The sequence below is a fragment of the Camelus ferus genome, chromosome 32, assembly GCF_009834535.1.
Source record: "Camelus ferus isolate YT-003-E chromosome 32, BCGSAC_Cfer_1.0, whole genome shotgun sequence".
NCBI lineage: Eukaryota > Metazoa > Chordata > Mammalia > Artiodactyla > Camelidae > Camelus > Camelus ferus.
In genome coordinates, this window is record NC_045727.1 from 13,649,357 (window position 1) to 13,670,321 (window position 20,965).

General features: G+C 59.3%; 1 protein-coding gene across 3 annotated transcripts; it reads left to right on the forward strand.

Moving 5' to 3' along the window:
• Window positions 1-3,778: 3,778 nt before the first annotated feature.
• Window positions 3,779-20,289, forward strand: LIF (LIF interleukin 6 family cytokine). Of its 3 annotated transcripts, none has more exons than XM_032471544.1 (4): window positions 3,779-3,944; window positions 14,110-14,230; window positions 15,908-16,086; window positions 16,747-20,289. In XM_032471544.1, the coding sequence occupies exons 2-4, from the start codon at window positions 14,212-14,214 to the stop codon at window positions 17,155-17,157; spliced, it is 609 nt and encodes a 202-aa protein (XP_032327435.1). In that variant the 5' UTR covers window positions 3,779-3,944; window positions 14,110-14,211; the 3' UTR covers window positions 17,158-20,289. The 3 variants fall into 3 exon arrangements, with proteins under 3 accessions (XP_032327435.1, XP_032327434.1, XP_032327433.1); XM_032471543.1 differs by lacking the exon at window positions 3,779-3,944 and adding an exon at window positions 11,608-11,832; XM_032471542.1 differs by lacking the exons at window positions 3,779-3,944; window positions 14,110-14,230 and adding an exon at window positions 14,244-14,738.
• The last annotated feature ends 676 nt before the right edge of the window (window positions 20,290-20,965 follow it).

A 20,965-nucleotide genomic window follows, 5' to 3' on the forward strand; every position in this document is an offset into this window, starting at 1 on the left:
AAAGGAAGGCTCACAGAAGTAGATGAACTTGACCTGGATCAGTCCCCAGTCACCCCCACTTCCTGGGACGAGGGGCCATGGTGGGAACAGGACTTAACTTCGGGGTGGAAGAGAGTCCTGTGTGGGACTCCCTGAAATAGATATGACCCACTTTGCAGATGAGAGGACTGAGGCTCAGAGAGTTTGACCTGCCCAGGTCCTCAGAGCAAATTTACTGGACACAGACACATTTCGAATTCAGGCCCATTGGATGCCAGGGAGGGAGCATCCTCCTGTCACCTTTCAACGTCTGTAACTTGGCTGACGATTTCACGAGTCCTTGGGGGCACAGAGCTACCAGGCAAGGGGAGGGGACAGACAATAGACAAGCAAAAGAAATAGGAGCATCTGAGATTGCAGGGCGAGCTTGAGCACGGGAAAAGCAAACCAGGCTGAGGTAATAGAGAGCGAGAGTCAGGCGATGTGGGTGGTCGGGGTGGCCTGGAAGAGGTGACATCCACTCTGCAGCCTGAATGACACGCAGGAGAAGGGGTGGAGCCTCTAGGTGGCAGGAACAGCTAAGGAAAAGTCTTTGAGCATTCAAGGATCAGGGTGTAGCAAGTGAGGGCATCACCGATTTATCAAAAAGGCCCAGAGATGGGAAGTATTTTGCTCAAGGTCACAGAGCAAGTTAGTGCGGGGCTCGGGCTAGAAATCCAGGTCTCTGACTCCCAGCCAGGGAGCGCCCCATGTATTCCAGGCTGTTTACTGAGTATTTAGTAAGAGCTCTCCGCTGCCCGCCACTGGGCTCTCTCTTGCTTTTGGGCTTCTGCCACACCAGCCACTTTGGGGATCCGATGTGCCCAGGGTAGGGTACCCTCCTACCACAAGGCCTCTGCCTGTGCTGTTCTCTTCCCAGCCTTTGTGCTCCATCTTTTTGGTTAGTGTATCTTCAGTTTTCCTCCCCGCTGTCCATGTTCTGGGTCCAGCAACTTGGTTGTTTTTTCAAAACTGACTTGTAGGGACAGGGTAGGGGTGGGGGCTCACCAGGTGCATCATTTGCATTGTCAGCCGCCTCCCTCACTAGCCCAGAGCCACCGAGGATGGGGACCACATTTGCTTTGCTCTGCTCTGTCCCAGCACCCAGCACAGGGCTTGGCACCCAGCAGGAGCTCAGTGAGGAGCAGGGCAGGAAGGCTGGCCTCGCCCTTTTCTGCCCTGGCCCAGAAGGGGTGGGGGGGATTTCCTCCGGCTGGGCTGCTGGGAAGCTGTGGGTGGGAGGGGGCAGACAGGAGAGCCAGGCACCCTCATGTTCCAGGAGGGGAAGGGGGTTGGCGCTGCGGCAGCAGTGCGTCGTTGCCCATAGAGAGCGCAGAGGTGTGTCTGTGGAGGAAGAGCAGGGAAGCCCAGGGTGTTTGCTCCCCACCCCTCCCCCGGCCCCCTGGCCACCTCCCACTCCACGGATAAGTCCCCGAAGAGGTGTCCAGGGCCGGCTTTGAACTGGAGCTGCACCCACCCGGCAGGAAGCAGATCAGGGGGCCCTAGACTCTGGGGTGGGGGTCTTGGGAGTCCTTCCAGTGAAGACTTGTCACCTCCACACCATCTCCTGATAAGACCACAGCTGCAGGTGCCCCCAAACTGCCGTCTCCACCCTGGTCCCAGCTGCCAGGACATCTGCCGGGAGCCCTGCGGGCACCTCAAGGCCAAACTCAGCCCCAAGCCCTCATCTTTCTGCTTCCTAGTTGCCCCCACTGAAGTCCCAGAACCCCAGTGCACCCCCTTCTTGTCTCCCAACCTCTCCTCTCCCCATCGATCCTGTGATTTCTCTAACACCCCGTCTCCGGCACGTGCCTCCTCCTCTCTCCACCACCAGCCTGGTCCTGGCTCCCTGAACACGTCTAAATCTCACTGTCATGCCTCCTGCTGCTCACAGACCTCCATGCCTCCTTCCTGTCCTAGTGCCCGTGGCGTGAATTCCAAACTCCTCATCGCAGCCGGCCAGGCCCCTGCTTTCAGACCCAGCTTTGCCAGCTCTCCTCTGCATTTGCTCTGTGCTCAGCTGGCCCTCAACACGTTCAGGCACCCTGACCTCCTGATCCCTGTGTTTCCCCCTCCAGGCTCCTCCCACCTCCCAGCCCCCTCCTCCTTGACTCCCCATCCAGACTGAGCGGCAGGGCTTCCATGGGACTGCAGGTAGCTCACAGAGGGTCATTTCTGGAGTCTGCACCCGGAGTCACCTTGGATCGCCCCCGTCCCCTACAGCGACAACTGCCTTGAGATCGGGGTTCCCATGACCATCTGCTGTGACGGGTCGGGGGGGTAGGGGCTTTAATAAGGATTTTGTGCTACAGTATGAGTTGATCCCCAACCAGGAACGTTTTCTCTGGGGCAGTGAAGCCCTAAGAACCTGTGAATGGCATACGCTCCCTGAAGTGGCTCATAGGAAGGGACAAAGTGGCCAAGGGCAACGGGCAAGATGGCACAGGCTCAGGGAGATGCAGGGACCTCATCTGCTTTTCTTTTTCAAATTTTTCAGGGTGACAATCACAGCCCATCAGTCAATACATGTAACACACATGGATGGAAATTTCCCTAGGACGGGTGTCTGGAGGGCAAGGAAACTGCAGGAAAAAGGCAGGGGTGGGGTCCCGGCATTTACTGTCTGTCTACAAAACAAGTTCACAGCTCGCGAGTGGCAGAGCTGGGGCCTCAGTGCCTTCACTGCCCACCAGTGCTGATGTGACTTGTTCCCTCTCTCTTAAGGGATGGGGAAGTACTTGAGAGTTAAGCAAAATGAGTTCCAACCCCTGCCCCGCGGCCTGTGTGACCTCTGGGCTGCGTCTCAGCATCCCCCTCTCCACAATAGTTTGACTTAATTTGGCCCACCTCCCAGTCCGCCGGGGAGACTTCCCGGGAGACAGGACAGTGCGGGGCCTGTCGGCGCTGCTGTCCCAGAGCAGATGCACCAGCAGATTTCTCCTTCCTTCCTCTCCCTCGTTTTCCCTTTTCCTAGTTGGTTTTCTTTCTTCACAGCTCTTCTCTCTTTGTCCCTGTCCCCCACTGCTTCTCCCCACCCTCCCCGCCAGGCCCGAGACCCCCAGTGCCCACAGAACCCCTTTTCCACGCCGAGGAAAGGGTCACAGTCCACAGCCAGAGTGGGAGGCCCTGGGCTCGGTCAGCCTCACTCCCTGCTTCCTGGGGCGTCCCCAAGGGCTGGGCTCCGCTGGCTCAGGGAGGGGCCAAGTTCTCTGAGGGAGGGGGTTGGGCAGGTGGGGCCAGGGAGCCGGTGGAGGAGGGCGGACCAGGGACCAGACAGGTCAGGTGGCTCCGGGGTTGCGAGGTGGGTACTGGTGGTGGCTTGGGGGCCCTTGTCCAGGGGGGTGGCTGCAGGCCTGTGACTCCTCTAGGGACAGGGACAAGGGGGCATGGCTCTGGTGCACACGGGCTGTGGCAGGTCTGAGTCAAAACACCTAAGGCCGACCCTGGCCGGTCATGTGGAGGGCTGCCCAGTCATCGCCTTATGCTGGCCTGGGTCACCCAGGCGGGCTGGGCGCGGCCCAGTCAGCCGTGAGTCAGGCCCCAGCAGCCTTGCCACGCAGCACAGGGCAGGGGTGCCGGGCACACAGACGCCCCCTCCCCACCCCCAGCCCCTGGTTCTCCCCTTGGCCACCCCAAAGCCCCTGGCCCACCTGTGTCAGGTGCACTCTGGCCAGGAACCTGGATTACTCTGCCTCTGTTGCCTCCAGCCCTTCAGTGGGGGTAGGGGGGTGGAAGTGGGGGGAGTCTCAGGGCCACCCGGCCCTGGACAGGAAGTCAAGTCGGGGGCGGGGTGAGGAGCCGTCTCTAGAGAAGATTCAGCAGGAGACAGAAGCAGAGGGGGCCTGGCCCCACGTCGATGGTGTCCCACTGAAGACTCAGCAAATACCCTGAGAGACACTGAAAGGTCCTGTGCAGCGCAGACCACGGTAGGCTTCCCCGAATTCATCCCCAGCACAGGGAAACATCACCCCTTCCCTCGTGTGTCTGGGGCATCTGGTGGCCACCTTGTCTCTCCAGGCCTCGGGCTCCTCTTCTGCATGATGGGCATGGTCAGAAGTGCCCTGCATATCCCTCTAAGGCTGTGGAGGTAAAGAGTGCAGACCAGATGTGAAAGTGTCTTGCGGACACCCGAGGGATTAAAGATCATGGGAGGGTTAAAGGGCAGAGGAGAGAGCCCTGGATGCGGAGGCTGGAATCCTGGCTTTGTGTCATCCCAAAGGGGTTGCCCCTCCAGAGGCCTTGATTCCTGGATTCCAAAGGGACCCTCAAGTTCCCTTTCCCTGGAGCAGTGGAGGGTCTGAGCCCATGGCCGCCTACCTTTCCCTCAGATGGATACCTGGCAGGCAGAGGGTCCCTGTTCCCCAAGAAGGGGCTGTGGTGGGCCATGGGTGGCCCTTGCCTGCTGCTGCTTTGGGGAGAAGAGAAGAAATCTTTGCTACAGTGAAGTCCTTCATGGGAGGCTCTGGGGTGTGGGGTTGGTCAAGGTCATGGCCCTGGTGACTTTGACCTTGACCCAGCATAGGTCTCGACCTCTCTGCGCTTTGCTCGCTCTGTAAGATGGGCCTAACTATGTAGGCACCAGCTCACAGGGCTATGTGGGGAGAAAGAAAAATATAAGCAAAGTCATCACAGAGCTTGGCATCGGGGGGGGGGCACCTTGGCATAAATACCCGAGAAGGGGCTGGACCCCAGTCTTGCTGTTAGCAGTTCCTGAGGATGGGAGAGAGATTTCCGGGAGGGCGGGGACACTGTCCCCAGGGCCTGTTCTAGGTGGGGACTAGGTGGTCCTGGGGCCTGTGATGGGTGGGAAGGGGAAGGGGTTTCCCTGCTCCCTCTCCCCCTCCTCCTAGATCAGCAGGTGGTTGGAGGCACAGGAGACCCCAACGCAAGCCCACTGCATGAGGTCCTTGGCGCCCCCTTGTGGCCGATCCTTAGGGCACCGCCCCCACCCCAGGTGCTGGGCAGGGCAGAGGCCCCTCCAGGACCCCTCAGTGTGCCTCCTTCCCTTACCTTGGCCGGTTGCCTCTGCCTACCCTCCATTCCGAGCCCCAGCAATCCCTGCCCACTTCCTCAATCCCCAAATCCCACCCTGCTCAGCCCTAGGGGAGGCACTGACCCAGTCTGGCCGGCCTGTGCTGGTGGCTGGCAGTCTCAGCCCCGGTGCCTGCTGCCCACTGGGCAGTGGGGGGCGCTGCAGCCCACGGCTTGGAGCTGAGTTGAGCGGCTGAGTGTTGGAGGTTTCGGGCAGTGAGCCCTGGACCTGGCCCTCCTCTACTCTGGGCCCAGCTGTCCAGGGCGCCTGGGACGCTTTCTCTGTCCTCCACCACCCCAGCCCATAGTCCACGCCTCAAAGAGCCTTTTCCAGATCCTTTGAATCTGATGGCCTTCCCTAGGCCGGTTTTACAGATGGGGAAACTGAGAACTCCTAAAAGCTTCTTTCTGGAATCCTCACATCCAACCAGGGCTGAAACCCAGGGTTCCCGACTCCTTGTCCGAGAGCCTGAGCCAGGCAAGCAGCCCACATGCTATTGAGGATGTGCCACTAATTTGCTGTGTGGCCTTGGAAAAGTCACTTCCACTCTCTGGGCTGCCCTCTGAAGTGTTAACAGTTAAGGTAGTCGTATTATTAGTAACTCAGGCTTGTCTTCAGTGCCTGGGGGGTTTCTATAGGGCATGGCTAACCTCACAGGTTGGCAACATTGTGTCCCACTTCACACTCTTGGAACTGAGGTCTGAGCGATGAGGTCACCTGTCTGAGGGCCACAGTTTGTAAGTGGCAGAGCTAGGAATGTACCTGAGGCCTGGTTAATTGCAGAGACCACCAACCTGGCCCCCTCTGGCCCCCTGAAGCCCCATCTTTCCAACCTTTTCCCTTTACAAGTGGGGACACTGAGTCAGCGGAGGCCGGGACGATCTTCAGGTTCCTCCAGGCTAATATTGTTTCGGGAGGTAGACGGGTTCTTGGAGGGGAACCTTAGTGTGTATAACTACACACCTTCCTTCTGTGAGGGTCCACTACCACCGGCCTGCTGGCCAGAGTGGACTCAGGGGGGAGCACAGCCACTGAGGGGTCTGCAGGGATTCCGGCTCTCCGGGCAGCCCACTGTGATCCTGGGGCAGGCACGGTCCCACCCAGAAAGGGAGGAAGCGGAAACGGGGTCCAGGGGTGGGGCAGGGGTGGAGGAGGCCCGGCTGGGCAGGAGATCAGAGCGGGATTGTGTCATGGAGTCCTGTGGCTGATAAGCAGCTAAGCAGCCGGCCCAGGCAGAAGGAGGGGCTCCCAGGCGACTCATCCTGGGGACCCCCGGCCCCCCGCTGCCAGTGAGCCCTGGACCACCCTTGGCCTCCTGGCTCCAGTTTGAGGGAGGCTGCAGGGGCAGTGGGAGGAGAGCTGGCTCCATCCCACCCTGTGTGACCTCAGGCAAATTGTTTAGCTTTTTGAGCCTCAGTTTCCACGTCTGTAAAACCAGGATTAAAATGGTTCCTGTGGGAATGAGGGTTCGGACCGGAGAGAATAGGGGCTCTCACGAGCCCCGTGTAATGGTTTGCTCTGGGGGCCATGGGTGGGAGAGATGCACGTGGAGGTCTCTGGGGTTTGCACGTGCTCCATAAAGAGCGGGGAGCAAGGCTGGAGTGGCCCAAGGGTACAGGACTGGGTGTCATACCCAGGTTGCCTGGAGGGGGCCGGGGGAAGCCTGACCCTCTTCCTCCGGCTCCCCTCGAGCTGCTCCCCTACCTGGTCCAGACCCTCCCAGGCTTCAGGGAGCTCACCTCTTCTCCTCTTCCCCAGAAGCAGAAGTGGAGGGTTCAGTCTCAGCTGGGCCTCATTCTGCACCCCCCCACCCCGCCACTGGGACTGGCTCCTCTACTCTTTCCATGTTATCACCAGGCCAGGGCTCACATCACCTCCCACCCACCATCCTCAGAACAGTTCCTCAGTCGGTGCAGGCGCAGAGGGACCGTTTGGGGAAAGGGCCTCGCTGCTTCCCTGACATCATCTCTGGGGTCGGGTCAGGGTGGCCCCAGTGAGCTTGGCTTGAGGGAGGGGAGGCCGGGCCCCACCTCAGGGCCGGCCGGTTTCAAGCTGAGTGGGTCTGTGGGGCTGCTTCCTGTTCTGCTTATTGCCTCTGAGTTCAGGAAATCATTGAGTGAAACATCCTCCTCCCCCCTCCACCAGCCTGAGATTATTTAATAGGAGCCGAGCTGTGGTCTCTCTCTTTTGGAAAATCCAGTGGGAGAAGGAAGCTGTCAGCTCAGCTCTGACATCAGCTTTGTCCCTGAGCCAAGAGTCAGGGTGGCCAGGGCAGGGGGGTGGCTCAGGGGCGGGGCAGGGAGGAAACCAGCTGCCGGTGGCCCCCGTGACGTGAGGCCACCACATGGTTCCCAGGGGCGGGGGCTGGAGACTGAGCAGCAGGGATCGTTGGAGACACACTCAGGGGTACACGCATACACACACACACACATTCACGGGGTCACGCCTTCCTCGGAGACGCCCTGCCACGCACACTCACACACGCTCGTACAGGATCCACGTACATGGTCACACACACCTTCACGCAATCACACCGGGCTCCCAGAGTCAGCCAGAGACGTGCACGCTCCGGTTCTCTCCCGACCACACACGCAGGGCCAGACATAGCCTGGCACAGACGTGCGGGCCCACAAAGGCCCTCACCACACATGCACACAGGTGGGAATGCCTGCTCAGGCCCAGAGAAACCAGCAGACTCACAGGGACCCCAGTGGGGTGCTCCTAGACACAGGCTGGGCCTCCGGGCCGCGGGCTACCCTGGAGTGGGGACCGCTGCCACTTCCCCCTCCAGCTGCCCGCAGTGAGGATGAAGGGCTCAGGTGGCAGAGCGAGGAGAGCTGGAGACTATCCTGGGCCCCACCCAGGCAGGGAGGGGCTGGGCGGGGAGCCCCGGGGGTCTGAGGCTGAGGAAGGGATTGGTCGGTGAGAGGCTGGGCCCTGGGAGGGCCTTTGTCCCTCACCAGGTGATGCCAGGCCTCCGTCCCCCACCGTGAACACCTGCCCAGCCCCACCCTACCCACAGCACCTCCTGCCCACTCCTGGGCGGCAAGGGATGGTGGCTGAGGACCAGACAGGAGCTCCACGCTGGCAGCTGCTGAGTGACCTTGGGCAAGTCATTCCTCTGCCCCCCCGGGTCTGGCTTTCATCATCTATACCAGCAATTTGTAAACATTCTTGATCATGACTCATAGCTAGAAACACATTGCACCTTGCAACCAGTGCAGACAGGTAGTGACAACAGAAAAAAGGGTTTCGAGGAGCGGTGCTGGCCCTCACTCCAAGATACCTGGCGACTTCGCCATTCCATTTTCTTTTGAAAGTGCTGGCAGCAACCTTCTAAATTGAATCCGTGACCCAATAAGAGGCTGAGACCTGCCGTGTGAAAATACCACTCTCTGCATCTGCTTGAGGTGGTCTCAAGCGATTTCAAGAGTCAGGGAGGGCCTAGGGGAGGTCAGAGGCTAAAAATGCCACATCCATTGAGGGCTAATGCATGAACAGTCAGGGAGGGAAGGAACCCATGAGACACTGAGGGCAGAGACCTGAGTGAAACCGGACCCCAGGCAACTTGGCCTGAGCCTCAGAGGCAGGCCTCTGACGCTGACACTGATGTGAGCTCTGTGGGCTGCTGTTTCCCTTGCAATTCCTATCAGAATTGAAGAAAAAATGCGGTCACTCTGATTCACCTCTAGGCGGGTGATTCCTGACGCAGAAACCAGTCAGGAAGTGTCAGGGTGATGTTGGGGGCAGTTGGCAGGAGACCAGAAGTGGCTTCTGGCTCTGGCTTGGCCCTCTAGCTGGTCCCTGCCAGAGATTTGATGGGGTGAGGGTAGGAAAGGCAGAACCTGGACCTCAAGAGACTCAAAGACTGCTGGGGTCTCCAGCGCCCCAAGGTGGGAAGTAATGTTTACTTCCCTGCAGAGGCTCTAAGAGGCTTCCTGGACCCGCAGGACCTTCGCCATGCTCTGTGTCCTGAGAGGACTAAGAGCCCTCCTCGGCCTAACGCTCAGACCACAGGTGGTGCCCTGACTCCTGGACCCAGGCCCAACCCAAGACCCTGATTCAGGCTGGGGTTTGAGACCCTTCCATGGCCACCCTGAGCTCTGGTTAGGACTGCCACGTGGCAGGCACTTTGTGTTTCCCACTTAACATCCTCACGACAGTCCCATGAGCCTGGCACAACAGCATTCCAACTTTCAGTGGGAGGATTGAGGCTCAGAGAGAGGAACCCAGTTGCCCCAGGTCACACAGCTGGTAAATGGTGTGGGCAGGACTCAAACCCAGGTTTGCCTGGCTCTAAGCCACACCCCTACCCACAGGCACTACCACCACCCTAGCCCCAAAGGGGACTTGCAAAACCAAGCCAGGGGCCACAGGAAGGTAATGAGAGGGTACAGAGGGTGGAGGCAGGGCCCCGCAGGTGTCGTTACATTTGCCTTTCTCACGTGCTGAATAGTGAGGTGCTTTTGCCTTTTGGGGACAGGGTACCCAATTGCCAGGGCTGTGCCAGGAACTCCAGGGCTTCTCCTGTCTCCTCTGGCTCCCTTCACCAGCTCTAGTCCTGGGCTATACTGTCTGGCCCCCACCTTCCTCCCCTGGGCTCATCTGACTGCCCTGTGCTCACTTCCCAAGTGGGAGCATCCAGGCAAGGAGCTGGGTGTGAGCTGATGGCTGAGAGCCGCTGCTGGCTGGGTTTTCAGAGAACTAAGAGCTCAGCTGGGCACAGGGAAGAAAGATGGTAAGGGGGGTTGCCCGGGCAGTGGGGGTGGCCCCGGCGTGCTCAGTTTCTGGGTCACTGGTCTTGGGGAATTCCCCAATGCCCAGAGAGCTGCTTACCTGGTGAGTAAGTGCTGCTGGCTGCCCACACAGGATGCCTGGCTGCGCGGGTACCTCCCTGCCACCCCCCTGCCAATGGCCACTGCCACGTTGCCCTCTCCCCTGAGTGCCCCGGGGCCCAGGAGACAGACAGACAGGCAGGGGGCTGTCCCCCGCCCCCGCAACCCCCCTCCTCCCGAGGCTCCCCAGGGGGCGGCTGGTGATTCAAGCCCCTCTGAGCTGAGCTATGTCTCCTTCCTTCTCAGATGGGGCTTGGGGGTGAATCAGCTCCTGGGGGCGGGAGGCCGGGTCAGCCACTGTCTTCAGCTCAGGCCTGAGGCCAGGGTGGGGGGTGTTCAGGAGCCAGGGTGGGACATAGGGAGAGAGAGCCTACTGCAGTGCCAGCCCCCTCAACCCGTCTGATCATTCCGGGGCACCCCTGAAGTTCGAGGCTCAAGGGTGTTTGGCTTCCATTATCGAGGAGAGACTGAGCAGGTCCATCTCCTGCTCAGCTTTCACCCTTCAGCCCTGAAGTTCGCCCACGTGTCCTCATCTGTAAGATGATGACAAGAATCTCTCCCTCACAGGGAGGTGGTAAGGAGGCTCAGTGCTGATGAGTAGACGGCTCGCTGGGTGCCCAAAACTGCGCTAAGCCTGAGCCCTCACAGCAAACCTGCAGCATAGTTGCCATTATACCCATTTTAGAGACAAGAAAACTGAGGCCAGGAGGTGGTCACTTCCTCAAAGTCACCCAGCTCATAACTGGCAGAGCTAAGCCTCTCACCTGGCTCTGACCAAGGCTGAAGTCCAGGCTTCCAACCACCAGGCTGCATGCCTTCTCTTCACGAGAGAGAAGGCACAGACAGTTTTTGGAATCTGCAAAATGCTTTTAAAAAATACTTAGCATCTACTCTGATGTAACGCTGAGCCAGGTGCTGTTGAGAGTACAAGTGAGGGTCAGACTCCATCCAAGCCCTCAAAGGGTGAGGAATGAGACTTGTTCCCACTTGGAAGGAGAGTACTTAGGACTGGCCAGACCCAGCCAGCCTGGGCTGTGGGAGGCAGGGGAGGCTTCCTGGAAGAAGCGGCCTGAGTGCAGCTCACCATCCCTCTATCCTCTCTCAGTGTGAGGTGCTGCCGACATTGCTGTGGCCTTTGAGCAGGATGGCTGGGGGTCCAGACCCCACTCTCTTGTTAACGATCTGTGCAGCCCTGGGCAAGTGCTTTCACCTTGCTGAGTCTCAGTTTCCCCATCTGAAAAATAAAACATCTAGGACATTCTAAGAGAGCCTTGTGGATGGTGGGTGAGAGTCAGTAGAAAAGGAGGGGCTGGATGGCCACATGCACCAAATTGAGAGGAAGAGAAAGCCCCGAGGGGCCCTGGGAAGGCCCCAGGCCTGGCCCTGGGGCAATGGGTAGGTGGACTGCATAGCCACCTGGAGGAGCACCCCCGGGCTCTGGCCTTGCAGCCCCCTGCGGAGTCTGAGGGGGATCCCATGTGGGCCTTGCCCAGCCCCCTCACCCCGAGGCGGGTCGAATCCCCAGCAGGCCCAGTGTGCAGGAGCAGGACAGGCTAGGGATGAAGTCACAGCTGGAAGGGGCCGGGCTGGGGCTGCCACTCCAGGGTGGGGCCTGGGGTCACGACCCCGGGAGCAGGCAGCCAAGAAGGGAGGATGCCTTCCGTGAGGAAGCTAGGGAAAACACACACACACACACAGCAGCGTAGAGAGGGAGGGAAGAAAACAAACTCCAGGAGACCAAAGCTGGTCTGGAGCGCGGCCTGGGCAGCCGATTCCCGGGGACCGAGGCCACGTTGCAGGCGGCTCACGGGCCCACAGCTCCAAGACCCTGCCCGGCCTTCCCCCGAGAGGCCCAGCGCAGGTGGTGCCTGGACATGGAGAGGAGAGGGAGGCTGGGCCTGGGGTGCCGAGGGGCCCAGAGCACTTGGGGAGCACGGACCAAGTCAGGTACCGTGAGAGGGGAAACTGAGGCAGGGGAGGGGCCAGTCAGGTGGGAGTGCAGTGCCTTCTAGACTCTACTCTCACTTCCTGTTTCCTGTGGGGTGGGGCTGAGGTTACTTGGTGTCTGGGGGTGTTTTATAGGGCTGATGTGGGCTCTGGGCAATCAGAGGACAGCGCAAGGCCCTGGAAGTTACTCAGAAGGATGCAGAGGAGAAACAGTGCAGGGGAGCAGTGGGACATGCTGGCGCTCCAGGGGAATCAGGGCACCTAGGGAGATGCTTGAGCGGGAAAACCAGGGGACCCAGAGATGGGACCTGAGTGGGGCCCTGGTCAAAGGGATCTGAGGTCCACACCAGAAGAATCTGGCTGAGTCAGATGACAGGAGTCCCGGAGATGTGGGGGTTGATCTGGAGGCTGATCCAAGGTTCATGTGCTGCAGGTGGTCAGGCCCTTTGCAGGGAGACTGGGGGTGGGGGGATTATGAGGAGAGGGAGGTGACCTGGGATGTCTTGGGGTATGGGGCTGCCAGAGACAGACTAGGGTGGATGGGCCTCCTGGAGGTGTACACAGACCCCCCCCCCCCAGCAAGTGTACTGTGCGGGAGGAGCAATGCCAGTTGGGGCCTTCTGTGGCCTCCAAGGAAGACATACGAGGTGTTGAGGGCGGGCAGGGAGGAGGAAGGAAAGGCAGGGAGAGCTCCACGGGCCTCCTCCCTGCTGGGAAGTGCCCGCGGGGATGGGCAGTTTTATCGGCCCACAGCCCAGGCCCAGCTGGGAGAGTGTGAAGGAAGCAGCCTGGAGAGGGCAGGGCGCATATGGGGGGAGGGGGCCAGCAGCAGGCAGGAGGGCTCGTCCTGGCACGAAGGAAGAGGGAGGAACCAACAAGCATGGCTGGGCAGGTCCGGGATCTGGCAAGAGGCGGGAGCTGGGGGACTAGAGGATGGCTGAGGGGGTGGGCAGAGGGAATTAGGGGCTAGGGGAAGGCTGCAGGGCTCCCTGGCCTTGGATAACCAACTCTCCCCACCTTGTTCTCTGGTCAGGGTCAGGTGGGAGGTCTGTGGTGGGGTCCCAGGGCAATGAGACATCTCCTGGGACAGGGGGTGTCCTGACAACTTGTGGGACAGTGTGGCCCCAGATATGTGTCTGACCAGCGCTCCCCCACCTCTTTTTCTCAGCTGGGGAGGAGTGGCTATGCTCATTTTGCCCTAGTCCTCACCCTTCCTTCCTGCCCCTCCTCACTCGTTTATGAATCTACCTGGCCATGAGACACCAGAATTTGTGATCCTGCCTAAGAGACTCTAGAAGCACCTTTTGGGGGGTCATCATTCTCTGAGGCTGAGCCCCAAGGTCCTTCCTAGCCATTTCTGTTCTCCTCAGATATCCCTCTGCATCCTGAGGTCTGATTGGCTAAGACTTTCTAAGTCTCTGCTTCAGATGTCCTTTCAGAATGGAAATGCTGGACCACCCTCCTCTGATGGGGGAGTTGGGGTTGCAAAGAGTTTAGTAAATGCCAGACACACAACACCTCCCAGAAGCTCCTCCCCAGTCTCCCCAAAGAAGGGAGTCATGCAATTCCTGCACCCCATCTTCCCAGCTCCCTCCTCAGCCCCACAGGTACCTGTGGTCAGCAATGTAGGCTTGGTGATGGCAGTCAGGAAGCCTGACCTGGGGGGACGGTGGGCAACCTGTCCCCTTTGGAGCCCCGCTTTGCCCAGTGGCAGCGGGCAGGTGGGAGGAGGCCACCTCTGCGGTGGCTTCCAGGGCCTATGTTCAGTTTAGCTTTATTACTGTCTAAAGTCCACACTGGGGCCCCAGCCCCTCTTCCTGGAGCCTCCTTCTCAGCCAAACCCCAGCCTGCCTCCTCCCCACTGCCCCCCCCAAAACCCCGACAAGGGGGCCACAGGTGTCAGCCTCCATCTGCTTGCCTAGTTTCAAGCCACCTCCCCAAACCCAGGTGAGTCAGGGCTATCTGGGGCACGCACTGCCCGGGGACCCCCGATGACTCTGCCTGGGGACCCTCCTCCCCCTCCCCATCTTCAAACGACTCCCAGGGCAAGCCACTCAGGAAAACCGCAGGGTGTTTTGCCGAAGAGTTCATTATAATTTTATCAATCAATTTCTTAGAAGAGGGGAAAAGCCTGCTTTCCCCACCCTTCCCCCTCACTGCCCCCCCCCCCTTCACTCTCACTTTCTTCCATTCATAATTTTCCTATGATGCACCCAAACAACTTCCTGGACGGGGTATCCCTGCTAAATATAGCTGTTTCTCTGTCTTACAACACAGGCTCCGGTATATAAATCAGGCAAATTCCCCATTTGAGCATGAACCTCTGAAAACTGCCGGCATCTAAGGTCTCCTCCAAGGCCCTCTGGAGTCCAGCCCATAATGAAGGTCTTGGCGGCAGGTAAATCCACCCGCCCCGCGCCGGCTTCCGCGTCCGTCTGCGGGCGCAGCGGCAACTTGGGGCACTTGGCGACCGCGAGCAGGACACCCACCCGCTGCAGACACACGGACACTTGGGGCGCCCGCGCAGCAGCCGGCCGGGCCGCCGGAGGCGCTGGTGGCGGCCGGGAGCGAGCGCTGGCACATGGTCCCCGCACCGCGCGTCCAGCCTGCCCCGGGGCCCGCAGGTTGGCGGGCAAAGGACCCGGCGCCGTAGCCTTCCTCCTTCTCCTCCTCCTGTCTCCTGCCGCTCTCCTATGCTGCTCTTCCAGCTCTGCTTTCTCCGGGATTCACCCTCCCTCTTTCTTTCTTTCTTTCTTTCTGTCTTTCTGCTTTCTCTTTTCCAACCGCGTCCCGGGCTGCTCCCTGGGAGCGGTGCCGGCAGCTGAGAAGCTTGCAAACTCCGGCGCGGGACGGGAGCAGGTGCCGCCTCCATATGCGAGTGCCTGGAAAGCTGTGGTCTGTGCTAGGTGAGCCCGGGGTTTGGGGAACCCCCCCAGCCATCGTGGGGCCTCAGCACTGCCTGGGGATGCTGGGAAGCACAAGGGACCCAGAAGTGAACTTGCTTCTGTCCCAGCAGAGGAATCGGCTCCCGCGCCTCCCCCTCCCCCTGCCTCACCAGTTCTCCAGCCTCACAGGTCCGCGACCCCAGCCCTTGCTGCTGGGTCACCAGGAAAGTGAATGGTGGGGGTGGGGTGGAGTGGGAAGCTGGGGGGACGGGTGATCCAGGACAGGCCCCAACAGCTCCCAGGTCTCCTGTCACCTTTCACTTTCTTTCCTCCCCGCCCACCTGGCTGCGTGCGACCTTTTTCCTTTTTTCTTTCCTGGTTGCACCATTTCCTCTCCCTCCGGAAGGCTCTGGGGGCCTGTGGGACCCCAGGATTCGTGTGTCCTAACCCATGACCTGGGGCAAAGACTAGTAGGAGTGGGAGGGCACCAAGGCAAGAGCGGCACAGAGCTTGGGGGGCAGGAAGCTCTGGGGCTGATCTGGGAGTGAGGGGGCAGAACTGCAGAACTAGGGTGGAGCTGAGGGTCCTGGGTAGGGGAGTGGCCACTTTTGGAGAAGAAGAACCACAGAAAAGATGGGCAGAGGAGGATAGGATGGTCCAGTGAGCCAAAATCATGTGACAGGTTTGGGAGATAAGGGCCAGCAGACACACCCCCGACCCCCGCGGTCCCCATGGGGGCCCACTCTGAGAGACTGAAGCATGCAGTGACACTTAAGAGTCTGGACTATACTGGGAGGTGGGAAGGTAGGGGCAGCTCTTTTCCTTGAGACTCGCTGGGCCTGGAACGTGGTGCCTTCCAGCCAGAGACCAGGATGGATGGTCGGTGTCACCCTGGACCCTGTTTCCATCCGGTAGGAAGAGCTCATGTCCTGCCACCTTGCTCCTCTCAGGAGAGAGCTGGGAGTGATAAGTTGGAGAGAAGCAGAGATAATTAGAAATCTGGGGAGGGAGACAGAGAAACAGATGCAGTGACTTCGTGGAAGTAAGGAACAGTCAGGCCAGGCTAAGAGAGAGCTGGAGGCTGAGAGGGGACACTGGTGGCCCGGCGGGAGACAGGTGCACCCTCTCCCTTGAGCCCCATCGCTTGCTCCCTCACCTCCCTGCTCATGGTTCCTTCCACCTGTTCCCAGGAGTCGTGCCCCTGCTGCTGGTTCTGCACTGGAAACACGGGGCAGGAAGCCCCCTTCCCATCACCCCTGTTAACGCCACCTGTGCCACACGCCACCCATGTCACAGCAACCTCATGAACCAGATCAGGAACCAGCTGTTGCAGCTCAACAGCAGTGCCAACGCCCTCTTTATTCTTTATGTAAGTCACCCCCCCAAAGGATGCATGCCGAGGAAGGAGGGAGGGAGGGAGGGGCTGGGGTCTGTTGCAGGGACCTGGGCTGGTCGGGCTGGTCAGGGAAGGGAAGGGAGGGGGCTTGGTCCAACTACACACAGACTCCCGCAGCTTCCTCCCACCCTCGGCCGCTTTCCCAGGGTGCCTGGCTAGATAGGGGCAGAGTTGCCCAGAGAAGCAAGGGCCTTGCACTTCTAGTCTTGGGATCCCTTCACCACATGGAGTGAGAGACAGAGAAGAAGGCAGTGAGGTGGACGGGGAGGTACTGATGGGAGAGACAGCGGGCTGTGGGTGTCTGGGGTGCAGAGCCACCCAGGAAGAAGGCGAGTACGGTGGGTGAAAGGGCAAGTGTGTGTGGTGTACGTGTTGGAGGTGAGACTCGGTGTGGTCCTGATGAGTTCGATAATTTCTTGCTTGGTAGAGGCTTGATGCTTTACCAAGTGCATTTACCCACACGATGACTTCTGGCTCTCAAGACAGTCCTGAGATGCCTACAGGGCAAGTGGTTGGGCCCTCACATGGGGCTGGCGGCAAAGGCCCAAGAGCTGACCTGGAGGCTTAGCGGTGGGGCTGGAACACCCATCCCTGACTCCCACGTCACCTGTCCTCTGCCCTTCTGCTCCTCAGTACACGGCCCAGGGGGAGCCATTCCCCAACAACCTGGACAAGCTGTGCAGCCCCAACGTGACCGACTTCCCTCCCTTCCACGCCAACGGCACAGAGAAGGCTCGGCTGGTGGAGCTGTACCGAATCATCGCCTACCTTGGCGCCTCCCTAGGCAACATCACACGAGACCAGAAGGTTCTCAATCCCAACGCGCTCAGCCTCCACAGCAAGCTGAACGCCACCGCGGACGTCATGCGTGGCCTCCTCAGCAACGTGCTCTGCCGCCTGTGCAGCAAGTACCACGTGGCCCATGTGGACGTGGCCTACGGCCCCGACACCTCGGGCAAGGACGTCTTCCAGAAGAAGAAGCTGGGCTGTCAGCTCCTGGGGAAGTATAAGCAGGTCATCGCCATGGTGGCCCAGGCCTTCTAGACGGGAGGTCTCGGAGTGCACAGTGACCCGAGATCTTAGACTTAGGTGGCTCCCAAACTGTGGCCCGGACCCAGAGCATGGCCAAACCGAAGTGGGGGCTGCGGGCAGACCCCGAGGGGTCCCTGGCAGGTCTACTCCCCTCTGGGGTGGGCTGTGATGAAGCCAAGCCCACACTCCCAGAGGCAGAAGCTGTATCTGGCGCCCACTAGTGGAAGGCGCCCCTTCTGGCAGCGAGGCACCAGGGTTTTGGGCTGGACTTCGGCCCTCACTTGTCCCCTCAGCCAGGGTCTTCGTGAGCAAACAACACAAGTTGTCTACGGTAACCCTGACCACAGGGCGAGACAGCAGGGGTCGGGGAGCTTTGCTCGGCCCCCAGCCGAATGACCACCATCAGTGCCTTCGCTGCCCCTTAGACCTTAAAAGGTCTGGTTGGAACTCAGGCAGCCCAGAGGGACTAGGATCCTGGAGGATACTTAGCGCCTACAAAGTATGGTGAGTGGAAGGTAGAAAGGGAGCTCTGGTTTGAGATGCTGCCTTGTCTTGAGTGTGATTGGAGTGCTCAGGCCTAGGACTGTCGGGTGGAAGTTTCCAGGAGGAGGTCACTGGCATTCAGGCTCTTGAGAGGCAGAGAGGCCACCCTCAGGCCTGGGAAGGAAGAGAGACCCCGAAAGTCCTGACAAGCTCTCCTTCCTCTTCCCTGCAGTCTGTCCTGCAGCCCAGGAAGGCCAGGGTCTGGTGGCTGGACCTGCAGGCGGGGCATGTGGAGGCAGGCGGGTTGCAGTGTCAGGTGAGAAGGTTCTGAGAGAACCTCAAGTCTTCCTCATGGGCAAGGGTCTGTAGGGGAGGGGTGGATGGGGTAGTTCAGAGTGGCAGCTCACATCCGATGGAGGCCCCGTGAAGTCACACAAAGGTACTTGAGGGGCACCAGAGGCCATCTCTGGTCCCTGGAGCAAGGGGACAGCAGAAATTGAGGTCAGGGTCTCAGGAAGCCTGAGATCCAAGAGTGCTGTGTGTCTGACCCAGAATGATTGTCTATTTATTTTGATGCCCTATTTATATTAAGTTATTGGTGCTTTAAATAGCAAAGTTAATTCCCCTTTCCCTGCTCCCTCCCCAACAGAAATAATAAGGCAGCTCCTTCTATGGGAGCCCAGGCCAGGCCTTAGCAGGGCCTGGTCTGGAAGTCGAAGGTGTTGAAAATGTTACAAGAGGGATAAGCCTTATGGGTGAAACTCAAAGAAGGGTCGAGATCTGAGAGAACTGGTCAGTCTGGGTGGGGGTGGGGGACCTGGCTCCATCCCCCACCCCAGACGACTTGCTTTGGAGATATCAGACCATGGTGGGTCGGTTTGCAGAGTGGCCGGAGGGGCTGGGGGGCTTTTCCCAGGGTTGCCATGTTGCTTGGTTCCAAGGGACTCATTCAACACTGTCCTCTGGCACCCCCTGGAATCAGGCCATTAGAGGCGGCATTCGTGGTGGAGATGGCATCCAGGAGCAGGGGGCAAGGCAGCCCTGGTGGCCTGCTGCTGTTTCCTTGTCCCCACGCTGCCCCTAGACTCGCAGTCGAGGGGCCCTGGGACAGTCCTGACCCAGCACCCAGCGCGCTCGCGCACAGCGGGAACACCCACAGAGGGCGAGAGGGCCTGGCTGGACCAGTGCAGGGAGGAGGCCCTGCTCCAGAGAGGAGGACAAGGAGGCCCTGGGATGCAGACCAGGAAGCTGTGGTCCCTCCTGCCCCGCCTCCCCCTACGCCCCCACCCATGTCTGGGCTCCCAGGCGGGGAACCCGATCCTTCCCTTTGTGCTGGGGCCAGGCTGATGGAGAACCGCCCTCTAGTCTGGGAGCAGGGGAGGAGGGCCCGGAGCCGGGGCCGCTGCTAAGAGCAGGGTCTGGCTTCTTCTCAAACCCTGACCGGGCAGCGGTCCTAGCAGTTCAGCCAGCGCGATTACGGTACTTTGCACTCGACTCTGCACTGCTCTGTCTTCTCTAAGCACTTTACCTGTGTCCATCAGATAGCAGGTGGGCAGGCAGCTGGCAGCCCTGAGGCCTGGGGTCCGGGGCCGGAGGTGGGAGTTGTCCATCGCATTGGCAAGACTTGTGGCGGGTGGTGGAGGAGATCATGATGGTTACATGTTTTCTGACACTGTCTTAATGTGGGTCACACTCAGCCTTGCCCAGGATCTCAGCCTGCTGTCCCCTCATGGCTCTGCTCCTTCGGTGAACGTGGCTCCGAAGGTTTGGGGCCAGCTGGTCTCTCATCATCTCATCATCCCATGGACACAGACTCCCAGTGCCAGCCCCACCCTGGGCAGCCTCGGAGGCCTGGGGTCCAAGCGAGTTTCCTCCCCCAGGCCCAGCACAGCCCCGGACCTGCCCCTCACCCCCATGCTCAGTGCTCTTTGTAGAGCCAGCCAGGCAGATGGGCACCCACTTTGCACAGCATCTCTGAATTCTGGAGCCTCTGTGTGGAAAAAGCTTTGCAGGGCAGGAAGCTGTCCACTTCCTCCTTTATTTCATCTGCTGGTGTTGACCCACACCTGCATCCTGGGTCACAGCCCCAGCCAGAGGAGGGGTTAGGACAGTCATTTGCAGTTTATGGAAAGAGGAGTATTGGGGACTTAATTTATTTAAAAAATTTTTAAACGAGAAAGCACAACTATTTATTTGTCTCTCCTCCTCATTGTCTCCCTCCCCCTTTCCTCGTCCCCTCCTTGGGAACGTCTCCCCTGATAGAAGCAGTCCAGCTCTGCTTGGCTGACTCTCCAGGACAGACATAGCGTGTGGGGTTGGAGGCCAGAATCAAGCGAGAAGTTAATTTCCCTTCAGATGGTACAGATGTTCTTACTTTCCGATCGCCCCCAGCCAGCCCCTGGCCCCCCTCCCTGTACCTGGGCATTGCTCCATCCACACTGCTAGCTCCGACATCCTTCCATGTTTCCCTCCTTCCTTTCTACTGGAAAGGACTTGGCCTTGGGGGACAAATTCCTCTTTGATGAATGTACCCTGTGGGAATGTTTCATACTGATAGATTATTTTTATTTATTCAATGTCATATTTAAAATATTTATTTTTTTATACTGAAGGAATACTTTTTTTAAAAGAAAAAAAAGAGAAATTAATAAAGAATCTGCTCTTGGCAATCTCTCCAGATTGGATTCATGTGGGGAGATGGGGCTGGAGGGTCGGGGACCATCTCTGTCCTCGGCGCCCAGCCAAGGCGGCTGGGAATAGGGGGTACTTCTGCTGGGCAACGGGTGCCAGCGTGGGTAAGGGTGGGGTGGGCGGAACGTTGGCACAGGCGGGACGAGGTGGGTGGGGCTTCAGGTCATGCGGTGCCACCAAGGAGTCCTGTCCGGAATCACGCAGCATGTTGGGGCCAGAACCAGGGCTCCTCCACAGGTCTCTTCTGGACTTCAGTGACTCCCCCACAGCAGAAACCACTGTCCCTCGTCCTGCCTCACACCTGGGGACCCCCTTTCACTCCACCATCTTCCCGGCCTCCTGAGACCCCTTCCTTGGGGAACTGGAGAGGTTAGATAGAACTGGATGTCCGCAGATGCAGGGGCTCTGGAGCAGCCTCAAGTGTCTCCCCTGTGCTTTGCTCTGGGGTTTGGGTCTGCCCCCTCTTCCAGCTGAGCTTTCTTTTGGGATGTGGGCAGTTCTTCTGAGAGTCACCTACTTGCTAATTTGTGAATGTTTCTAAGCGTCAGGTGGCATATTGGGTTCCAAAGGTGAATAGGATACAGTTCATACCTCTGGAAGCTCCCAGGCCAGTGTGACGGCGAGTGAGCACATGGCGGGGGTGGGG

What these genes read in the sequence shown, in the direction of transcription:
- LIF (XM_032471542.1), top strand. Translation starts at nt 14,705, where the DNA reads ATGCGAGTGCCTGGAAAGCTGTGGTCTGTGCTAG. An exon ending in AAAGCTGTGGTCTGTGCTAG is followed by an intron (nt 14,739 to 15,907) that starts GTGAGCCCGGGG and finishes ACCTGTTCCCAG; the next exon opens with GAGTCGTGCCCCTGCTGCTG. An exon ending in ACGCCCTCTTTATTCTTTAT is followed by an intron (nt 16,087 to 16,746) that starts GTAAGTCACCCC and finishes TCTGCTCCTCAG; the next exon opens with TACACGGCCCAGGGGGAGCC.